The 11,799-nt window shown below is 35.2% G+C and overlaps 1 protein-coding gene across 1 annotated transcript; it reads left to right on the top strand.

Annotated features, from left to right (window-relative positions):
- The first annotated feature begins 613 nt into the window (after nucleotides 1-613).
- Nucleotides 614-11,057, top strand: LOC116025395. Its single transcript, XM_031266616.1, has 4 exons — nucleotides 614-3,356; nucleotides 3,541-3,938; nucleotides 7,589-10,265; nucleotides 10,446-11,057. Exons 1-4 carry the CDS (start codon nucleotides 623-625, stop codon nucleotides 10,847-10,849), a joined length of 6,213 nt encoding a protein of 2,070 aa, XP_031122476.1. The 5' UTR covers nucleotides 614-622; the 3' UTR covers nucleotides 10,850-11,057.
- Nucleotides 11,058-11,799: the final 742 nt, after the last annotated feature.

Here is an 11,799-nt window from a genome sequence, read left to right as displayed (position 1 = left end):
AAAAAAAAATCATTATAGTTGAAGATGTGAATTGTGATCAACTATATATATGCAAACCCAACTTATTGTGTTGCAGAGATTGAGTTGACGAAGATGAATCATGTACTGGGCAAGCAGATTGAAGATGTGAGTCTAGCATGCAGCCATATATTAAAAAATATAAAGAAATAAATTTGGATCTGGACATGCAATGGTTACTAGTGCTTGATATGACAATTAGTATGTGACTGATTCGTTCCATTACATCTGTCATGGCGTATGGACAACAAAACAGTATTCAACTTGTCAAACACGGAGTCCCTTTTGATTAGCATGCATGCATCATCTAATTTATATTATCTAAATTTTGTTATTAAATAAGGAAAGTTAATAAAATATCAAACTCAATTTATTGTGGTGCAGAGAGATTGGTTGACGAAGAAAAACCATAAGGATCTGTGATGGAGTATGGACCGGGAAGCGTATCGTATTTGCCTCCTCCGATCCGGTTTTCAACTTACCATCCAATTAACACGCATGTCAGATTCTTGACTTAGCATTTAATTTCTCTATATAAACAATATAATATACACCTTGTACTGTGAGAAAAACACACATCACTCTCTTGTTTCTCTGAGAGAAGATGAGGCATCACAAAACCCTCTCATTCTTTTATTTCTCATCCTCATCATCACCTGCTCTTTCTACTCTCCATCATCTTCTGTTTTGCTTAATATGTAGTGTTACGCTTATTCCCACTTCCTCCTTTGCATCATCAAATGAAACCGATAGACTTGCTCTTTTAGAGTTTAAACACCGCATTTCTGATGATCCCAATCGACTACTTCTTAACTCCTGGAATAATTCTGTGCACCATTGTAGTTGGCAAGGAGTGAGGTGTGGTCGTCGACACCCACGAGTTGTGGTGTTGAGGCTTCCTAAAAAGGGGTTGGTGGGAACCATATCTCCTCATATTGGAAATCTCACTTTCCTCAGGCTTCTTGATCTCAGTGACAATAATTTGTACGGTGAAATTCCAGGAGAGATTGGTGGTTTATTTCGACTAAGATCTCTCAACCTGTCCGTGAATGCACTGACGGGAGAACTGGCTATGCTTAATTTCAGCAACTGCCTACAACTTAGGGAACTCCATTTTGCTATAAATGGCCTCCAAGGGAAGCTCCCTGCAGTCCTAGCTAATTTGAAGAAGCTACAAGGCCTAATTCTGGGTACTAACAGTTTGACAGGTGGAATTCCTCCCACTTTTGGGAATTTGTCTTCACTTCGAGAGTTGGGCTTGGAGATGAATCATTTGAAGGGACCTATTCCGCATGAGATTACGCGGTGTTGGGGTTTAAATATCCTTACACTTGGTGCCAACAATTTCACTGGTACACTATCTCCTTCTTTCTTCAATATGACTTCTATACAATTTTTTTCAATATCCGTAAACTCACTTGAAGGGACCATTCCTAGCGACATAGGAACCACCATGCCAAACTTGGAAGGCTTTTATTTTGACATTAACCAATTGCATGGAACTATCCCTATTTCATTTCCCAACGCCTCTAAGCTTCAAGCTATTGATGTATCAGGAAACCATCTTGTAGGTAAAGTTCCGGATAATATTGGAATGTTAAAAGATCTTCTAATTTTGAATCTTGGGTACAATCTTCTTGGTAGCAATGATCCCATCAATGACTTGGCTTTTATAACATCTCTGTCCAATTGTAGTAATTTAAATATATTTTCCATTTCACAAAATAGATTTGAAGGTAAATTGCCAAACACCATAGCTAACCACTCATCCAAACTCCATTACCTATATCTAGGAGATAATAAGATATTTGGTACAATACCCGGAGCAATAAAAAATCTAGTTAGCTTGATCGGTTTTTCTATAAGTGGCAATCTATTATCAGGTGTTATTCCTAGTGAGATAGGTGAAATGCATAAACTACAAGGTTTGGGTCTTGATCGAAACCAATTATCTGGAAAAATGCCAATCACTCTTTATAACCTTACTTCTCTAGCTTTACTTGTTTTGGATAACAACAATTTTGATGGCAATATACCCTCAAATGTGGAAAACTTCAGGAATTTGAATGAATTGTACATGAACAATAACAAACTAGATGGCACCGTTCCTCAACAAGTTTTTAATTTGCCATCTTTGTCTAAGTACCTTGACCTTTCAAGTAATTCATTCACTGGCCCGTTATCTCCCGCCGTGGGCAAATTGAAAACACTAAGTGCTTTAGACATCTCTGGAAACAAATTGTCGGGCAAAATTCCAGATACAATTGGAGATTGTTTGAGCCTTGGATATCTTGATATGCATGATAATCTCTTTGAAGGTAAAGTCCCACCTTCTTTGATTTCCTTAAAAAGCATTACGCATTTGGATATCTCAAATAATAAGTTGACTGGAGAGATACCTAGAGACCTCCAAAAGCTCCCTCTCTTGCAATATTTGAACCTTTCATTTAATGATCTAGAGGGGGATGTACCAACAGTTGGAGTGTTTGCAATGGTAACCAATGTATCATTGCTTGGAAACAAAAAGCTATGCGGTGGTATACCTGAGCTAAAGCTGCCTCCATGTCCTGTGAAGAAAACAAAACACAAAAAGCGTTTAAAGCTTATGATTGTTATCTTCACATGTATTTGCTCGGCTTTGGTGTTTGCATCATTCATTGCTTTTCTAACATTGTGTTGGAGGAACCAAAAAAGGGTGGAGTTAGCTAAGCCATCCACAGTTGAAAAGCTTTCCAAAATCCCTTATAGAGACCTGCATCAAGCTACTGATGGTTTCTCTGAGACAAATTTGATTGGTTCAGGAAGTTTTGGCTCAGTTTACAGAGGAAGATATGAGCAAGGTGGAGGAGAACAAACAATTGCGGTGAAGGTACTTGACCTTTTAAAAAGTGGAGCTATAAAGAGCTTTCTTGCAGAATGTAAAGTGTTGAGGAACATACGCCACCGAAATCTTGTTCCAATTTTGACTTGCTGCTCGAGTTGCGATTTTGCAGGTAATGAATTCAAAGCTTTGGTTTATGAGTTCATGGAAAATGGGGATTTGGATATGTGGTTGCATACACATTCATCTAATGCAAGGACAGCAGTTCTAAGTGTTCTTCAAAGGTTAAATATTGCAATTGATGTAGCTTCTGCATTGCATTATCTCCATGATGATTGTGAACCGACAGTTATTCACTGTGATCTAAAGCCAAGTAACATTCTGCTTGACAAAGACTTAACTGCTCATGTTGGAGACTTTGGTATATCAAGACTTTATTCACGCACAATTGGAGATCCAATTGGTGAACAAAGTAGTACCATTGGATTTAAGGGGTCAATTGGTTATGTTCCACCAGGTAAGAATATTGTCATAAAACTTTACCACTTGTTTCCATAACTAACTAGCTTAAGAGAAAAAGTCATATTCATATATTATATCTTATGTTGAAAAAGTTCTTTCCCAAGCTAAGCTATGTATTTAAAAGGCTCTATTAATTTTTTTTCATTTGTTTTGTTTGTCTTTGCAAATAATTTTGATAGAGTATGGGACAGGAGCAAAGGCATCAAATTTTGGAGATGTATATAGCTTTGGAATCCTTTTGTTAGAAATGTTCACAGCTAAAAGGCCCACAGATGATTTATTCAATGATGACTGTAGCAGTCTTTGTGAGTATGTGGAGATGGCGTTGCCTGGGCAAGTGATAGAGATAGTAGACCCTTTGCTATCAGCATGCCTAGAAAGCAGTCATGGAATAACACGGGATGTAGAGTTGGAGAATGATGGCAATTTGGTGGAAATTGAAGAAAGCAAGGTGCATAGCTTCTTCCTCTCCATCTTCAAAATTGGGCTCACTTGTGCTTCAAGATCACCAGTGGATCGCATTCATATGGATGAAGTGAGCAGGGAATTACAGAAGATTAAGAAGGCTTTCTTTGCATAAAATTAAGCAAACATGTCTTGTGACATACAATATCTCCCTCTAGCTAGCAATTGAGAAAAGCTTGATTTTGAATTTGCCTAATATATGTTGCTCTAAGTTTCATTTGATATAAAATTTTTCTTGGATTATTCTTTTGTTGTATGATGGGAACAAGCTGCAAACATTTTCTATACATGTTCTTATATTATGTGTTGTAATTTGGTTTGAAGTTTGTATAAAAAGTTATCATTTTGTTGGTTTCTAAAACTGGTTAACTATCCGTCCATGAATTGAGCACGGAAAAATTTTACTATGGACCGTGGTCTCCATCTTCAGAACTCTTTAAGAGACATTTTTCTCTATAATGTCACACTCAGCGATTTGCTAAATGCAAGTATGCATATAATAGTCAAAGTGGATGATCAATTCTTATATATGTGAACCATGCTAGTAAGACTCAAACTGTGGGTCATTTAGTCTAAACCTAGATTAACCTCACTAAAGTAAAGTACAATATGCTATTGAAAAATATAGAAAAATTACATCTTCAATAGTAATACATCTCCAATAGTAAAGAATTATCTGCATTTTTTAAGCTTCTTGCTCTTTACTATGATAAATTAACTTAAGTTGTTCATAACTGATCAGCTTAAACCAAGAATGTTAAATGCAACTCTGGTCTATGCATTTTTTTAAGCTTCTAGTTCCTCCGTGTCTCAAGGCATGCTTGCTTATTTTTATACAAGGCCGTTTTTTTAAGCTTCTAGCTCCTCGGAATCCTATAATTTGAAATCAACTAATACTCAAATTAAAGAGATTTTTTTTTTTGCCCAAAACTCTCTCTCGATTCAATTTATTACACAAAGTTTTCTTAGTAGAGTTTACTTTTTTTCAAGATATTATACAATAGTGTGGAGTGATTAAGAGTTTCCTAATCACTCAAAAAAATATGTTTACTGCAACAAATTCGTACCATGTGAGCATGAATTATATAACAACTTAGGCCACTAAAGTATTATCAGCTTGTTAAAAACGCACTATATTAAAAAAAAAAATAATGGTTGACGCCTTGACGGAGTCCATTTTAATTAGCAGCAAGCTAAGTTGTTAATTTTGTGCCAATAACGTGTGGTCTAGTGGGACGAAATGATTCTCTCAAATGGGAGTTGAGGTCATGGGTTCAATCCCTAGTGAAGGCAGTATTGACTCTTTGAAACAGATAAGTGATGAAAAAACCAAAAAGTACAGCTGATTCCAAAGGGTAATACTATACGGGTCACACTTGTGTGAGACCGTCTTCACATATCGTTATTCGATGGGTCTGGTCGGATTGAAGCAACATGCAAATATCATACTTATATGCTCAAATATAATACTAATTATGAATACAATTTTTGTTATTTATAAGAGAAAAAACATTATATTATTTTCGGATTTTCCATAATAAGTAATGTTGACAAGTGCCCGTTACTTATAAGGGAAAATATACGGAGTAATACTTTTGAAAAAAAATGTAATACTTGAAATCTTAACTGATTTTTAGATTTTGGGTAAACTCAATTAATTATTGAGTTGCATATTTTTAGTTATGTTATATTCTAACATAAGTTTGGTTCATATATTAAATTTCACAGTTTTGCAAGTACAAATTTTGCATATATTATACTTGAAAGTAAAATTATTTATATGTTTCATTAAAACGAACAAATCTAAAAATATTTTAAATATTAGGTAAAAAGAATTATTCATATTATCTAAACTAAAATCCTAAATTTACAATGTTATTATAATGTGAAAAAATATTACTTCATAAATTTACAAAATGAATGTTAGTAAATATGTTTTATCAACAAAAAAAAATAGAGAATAAAAAACAAAGAATGAAGGTTTTTTGTTTTAAAGAAGGAAATACTAAAAACAAGAAAATATATAGAAAGCATAGAATATTCTCCATTTTTTGTTTGTTTGTTGTTTTACACATGTAAAATTACTACCATACTCACATTATCATTCTTTCTTTCTTTCTTTTCAATTTTCTATTATATTTCTTAAGCAAAATGAAGATTTTTTCTATTGGACCGGGTTGTGAGCCTTGGGGCGAGTGATTTAGCCTTTTTTGAGCAAGAACGATGAAGAATTGAAGAATTTATTTTTATTTAATGCGTAATTATTTTGTTAACCCAATCAACTTGACTTTATTAAGTTAATTTTTAAGCCTGAATTAATTGAAGATAACATAATGCTTTTGATTTTTCTCCCCCCACCGGGTCCATGGCATAACTGTTACGGTCCCCCATGGCCAACTCGCAAAAATTGATTGTATTAATTGACCCAAATTTTATTCACCTTCCAAGCACCTTGACTTCTGACCCAGGCTCTATCAAGTATTATCTCTTGTATATTTATAATGTAGAGTACTCTTGTACTTTTTTTTTTTTTTGAAAAATAACCATAACTTAATAAAGGTACGAAGACTACACATTACAAAAATAGAGCGAAGAGGTGGAATACCACTATGAACAATCAGACTTAGAAACGGAATTGTAGTAAGTCCGTCATAGCGTGATGACCAATTCAATTTTGAGCTAGCATTCTTATCCTAATTATAATTAATTGTTAATAATGCTATTGACTTTTCAAACATATGGGGGCCGGGCCTACTGGCCTAGGCAATAACTTAGCTTGAAAATAACAAGACGAGGACTTTGAGAACTCAAAAGGAGTAATTAAACGGAATGAGTGGAGAATCACACGATACAAAACGTAGAACGGACGTTTTTCTATTAATATTGATGACAAAATATAAGGGGAGGAGAACCACTCTATACACAACATGGGACATCTCACCAAAAATATCAAGTCGTACTCTATAGAGGCAACTCCAACCAAGTTGGTCGAACAATTAGTTTGATAATCACAATATTCTAAGTTCAACTCTTTATAAGAAATATCTATTAATTTTCTTAGTAACCAGTCAGCTATTGACAATCTAAACCGGATTACCTCCTAATGGTTAAACTTCACCTAAAATGCACCTCGGGTAGAGTTGGCGGACTAAGTCAAAACGTCAAAATTGACGGATCCGCTAAAATCTTGGCAGATCCACTATTTACCAAACAAGACTTTTGTGAAATTTGCTAGATAGAGCAGCCAGTTTGTCAGCAGTATTATTTTGTTCCCGTGCCATCCAGGCCACCTGCCATGACTCGAGTCTGCACAGTTCATTCTTGCAGGCTCTAAAGATGTTATGAACTATAGTGTTTGATATGTTGCTCCTACTAATATCCTCCACAATCTCTTTAGAATCACATTCAAAGATGACCTTTATGCATCCCATATGTATAGCAACTTGTATGCCCTTATTATGTTGGTAGAAATTTTATTGTTAAATCATAAAATATAATAAAGTTTCAAACTCAATTTATTATACCGTGGTGCATAGAATAGTGGCTGGGCCACAATGGGGACAGTTGTCAATAATGTATATATATTAATTGTACCAAAATTTAAGCAAAAGTCAATTTGGTAAGGCTATTATTTACATATCAGATTCAATTCTTGACTTAACATTTCTATATATACACCACTCTCTTGTATGTTTATCTAATTAAATAATGAATAATCCATCTTTTTGAATTGTATGTAGATGAGAGATGGATTTGATGAAGAATATGAGGCATGAGAAAACCCTCTCATTCTTTTATTTCTCATCAGCTGCTCTTTGTTCTCTCCATCTTCTTGTGTTTTGCTTAATATGTAGTGTTACCCTTATTCCCACTTCCTCCTTTGCATCATCACCTACTTTCTACTCATCAAATGAAACCGATAGAATTGCTCTTTTAGAGTTTAAACACCGGATTTCTGATAATCCCAATGGAATACTTCTTAACTCCTGGAATGACTCTGTGCACCATTGTGATTGGCAAGGAGTGAGCTGTGGCCATAGACACCCACGAGTTGTGGGTTTGGAGCTTCCTGAGATGGGGTTAGTGGGAACCATATCTCCTCATATTGGAAACCTCACTTTCCTTAGGGTTCTTGATCTCAATAGCAATAAGTTGTACGGTGAAATCCCAGGAGAGATTGGTGGTTTGTTTCGACTAAGATATCTCAACCTGTCTGTGAATGCACTGACGGGAGAAGTGGCTAAGCTTAATCTCAGCAGCTGCGTACACCTTAGGGAACTATTTCTGGGTAGAAATAGATTGACAGGTGGAATTCCTCCCACTTTTGGGAATTTGTCTTCCCTTCGAGCTTTGGGTTTGGAGTGGAATCGTATGAAGGGACGTATTCCGCATGAGATTACGCGGTGTTGGGGTTTATATTTCCTTTCACTTGCTGGCAACAATTTCACTGGTACACTATCTCCTTCTTTCTTCAATATGACTTCTATACAATTTTTTTCAGTAACTTCAAACTCACTTGAAGGGACCATTCCAAGCTACATGGGACACACCATGCCAAACTTGGAATGCTTTTATTTTAGTGGCAACAAATTTCATGGAACCCTCCCTGTTTCATTTCCCAATGCCTCTAAGCTTCAAATTTTTGAGGTATCAAAAAATCGTCTTGTAGGTAAAATTCCAGATAATATTGGAAGGTTAAAAGATCTTATATTTTTGCACCTTATGTACAATTTTCTTGGTAGCAATGATCCCCTCAATGACTTGGCTTTTATAACATCTCTAACCAATTGTAGTAATTTAAAGGGGTTCTCCGTTTATAAAAATAGACTTGAAGGTAAATTGCCAACCACCATAGCTAACCTCTCATCCAAACTCCAGTTCCTATTACTTGGAGAAAATAAGATATTTGGTACCATATCTGGAGGAATAAAAAATCTAGTTAACTTGATCGCTTTCGGGGCAGGAGTCAATCTATTATCCGGTATTATTCCTAGTGAGATAGGTGAATTGTATAAACTACAAGTTTTAAGTCTTTTTGAAAATCAATTATCTGGAAAAATGCCACTCACTCTTTATAACCTTACTTCTCTAGCTACACTTAATTTGGATACCAACAATTTTTATGGCAATATACCCTCAAATGTGGAAAACTTCAGTAATTTGAATGAATGGTGCATGCACAATAACAAACTAGATGGCACCATTCCTCAACAAGTTTTTAATTTGCCATCTTTGTCTAAGTCCCTTGACCTTTCCCATAATTCATTCACTGGTCCGTTATCTCCCGCCGTTGGCAAATTAAAAACACTAAATGCCTTAAACATCTCTGGGAACAAATTGTCGGGCAAAATTCCAGATACAATTGGAGATTGTTTGAGCCTTGAATATCTTGATATGCATGATAATCTCTTTGAAGGTAAAGTCCCGCCTTCTTTGGTTTCCTTAAAAAGCATTACGCATTTGGATATCTCAAACAATAAGTTGACTGGAGAGATACCTAGAGACCTCCAAAAGCTCCCTCTCTTGCAATATTTGAACCTTTCTTTCAACGATCTAGAGGGGGAGGTACCAACAATTGGAGTGTTTGCAGTGGCCACAAATGTATCATTACTTGGAAATAAAAAGTTATGCGGTGGTATACCTAAGCTAAAGTTGCCTCCATGTCTTGTGAAGAAAACAAAACAAAGAAAGCATTTAAAGCTTATGATTGTTATCTTCACATGTATCTGCTCGGCTCTAGTGTTTGCATCATTCATTGCTTTTCTAACATTGTGTTGGAAGAAACAAAAAATGGTGGAATTAGCTAAGCCATCCAAAGTTGAAAAGCTTTCCAAAATACCTTATAGAGACCTGCATCAAGCTACTGATGGTTTCTCTGAGACAAATTTGATTGGTTCGGGAAGTTTTGGCTCTGTTTACAAAGGAAAATTTGAGCAAGGTGGAGGAGAACAAACTATTGCGGTGAAGGTACTTGACCTTTTAAAAAATGGAGCTACAAAGAGCTTTCTTGCAGAATGTAAAGTGTTGAGGAACATACGCCACCGAAATCTTGTTCCAATTTTGACTTGCTGTTCGAGTTGTGATTTTGCAGGTAATGAATTCAAAGCTTTGGTTTATGAGTTCATGGAAAATGGGGATTTGGATATGTGGTTGCATTCACATTCATCTAATACAAGGACAACAGTTCTAAGTGCTTTTCAAAGGTTAAACATTGCAATTGATGTAGCTTGTGCATTGCATTATCTCCATGATGATTGTGAACCGAAGGTTGTTCATTGTGATCTAAAGCCAAGTAACATTCTGCTTGACAAAGACTTAACTGCTCATGTTGGAGACTTTGGTATATCAAGACTTTATTCACCTGCTACAATTGGAGATCCAATTGGTGAACAAACTAGTACCATTGGATTAAAGGGGTCAATTGGTTATGTTTCACCAGGTAAGAATATTGTCATCAAACTTTACCACGTGTTTCCATATCTAGCTAGTTTAAGAGAAAAAAGTCATATTCATAAATCATATCTTATGTTGAAGAAGTTCTTTCCCAAATATTAAAATGATCTATTAATTTTTATTTTGTCATTTGCTTTGTTTGTTTTAACAAATAATTTGGATTTAGAGTACGGGATAGGAGCAAGGGCATCAACTTTTGGAGATGTGTATAGCTTTGGAATCTTATTGTTAGAAATGTTCACAGCTAAAAGACCCATAGATGCTTTATTCATGAATGGTGGATGTGAGAGTCTCTATGGGTATGTTGTGGCAGCACTATCGGAACAAGTAATGCAAATTGTTGACCCATTGCTTCTAGCATGCCTAGAAAGCAACATTGGAATAAGACAAAATGAAGAGTTGGAGAATGATGGCAATTTGGTGGAAATTGAAGAGAGCAAGGTGCATAACTTCTTCATCTCCATCTTTAAAATTGGACTTACTTGTGCTTCAAGGTCACCAATGGATCGCATGCATATGAATGAAGTGAGCAAGGAATTACACAAGATTAAGAGGGTTTTCTTTGCATAAAATTAAGCAAACATGTCTTGTGACATACAATATCTCCATGGGTAGAAATTAAGAAAAGTTGCTTTCCAATTTGCCAAATACATGTTGCTCTAAATTTCTTGAATTTTGATTTAAACTTTTCTTGGATTTTGTTGTATGATGGGGACAAGCTAGCTAAGCTCCAAGTATTATCTATGTTGTTATATTAAATGTTGTGATTTGGTTGAAATTTTGTACATTAATTAGAGTATAACTATTTCTCTTAAATTGACGTAACACGAATAAACGATCCTAAGGTATGATATGCACAATTAGTCAACTAATTAACCTAACATAAGTTTATAAGAAAATAAAACTGCACTAAAATCATCTTGTGTGACAAACTCATTACACAAAAAATATGGGTCCCAATTTTTATTCCTTTCTTTTCTTCTTCCTCCTATAAAATTAAAACACACGACATAAATTTTTCTCTCTTGTAGCCCACTTATCATTTTCTGATTCGAAAGACTATGCCTACTATATTAATAATTAATAGCAAGTTATGAAGATGGTTGATCCATTGCTTCTAGCATGCCTAGAAAGCAATAGTGGAATAAGACCGGATCGGACAAAGAGATGGAGAGTGATGGAAATTTGGTAGAAATTGAAGAGAGCAAAACCCGCAACTTCTTTGTCTCCATCTTCAAAATTGGGCTCACTTATGCTTCAACATCACCAATGGATTGCATATGAATGAAGTGATAAGGGAATTACACAATATCAAAAAGGTCTTCTTTGTATAAAAATAAGCAAACATATATTGTGATCTAACATAAATACAATCCTTATCATATTTCAGTAAAGTTGTCATCACATTCAGTATGAAGTATACTTTGAGAGCTTAACCACTTACCTTCTCACTATCTTGTCTGAGGTAGCTAAGGACTGCCTCAACCTGCAAGTAGCCAAAAAACAAGTACTTGTTAACC

This window comes from Ipomoea triloba, chromosome 7 (genome assembly GCF_003576645.1).
Source record: "Ipomoea triloba cultivar NCNSP0323 chromosome 7, ASM357664v1".
Taxonomy (NCBI): Eukaryota; Viridiplantae; Streptophyta; class Magnoliopsida; order Solanales; family Convolvulaceae; genus Ipomoea; species Ipomoea triloba.
This window is presented reverse-complemented; position numbering and strand designations above follow the sequence as displayed.

Coding starts and splice junctions, on each gene's coding strand:
- LOC116025395 (XM_031266616.1), top strand. CDS start 623: ATGAGGCATCACAAAACCCTCTCATTCTTTTATTTCTCATCCTCATCA. Junction 3,357..3,540: donor AATTGGTTATGTTCCACCAG/GTAAGAATATTG, acceptor TAATTTTGATAG/AGTATGGGACAGGAGCAAAG. Junction 3,939..7,588: donor TTAAGAAGGCTTTCTTTGCA/TAAAATTAAGCA, acceptor GATTTGATGAAG/AATATGAGGCATGAGAAAAC.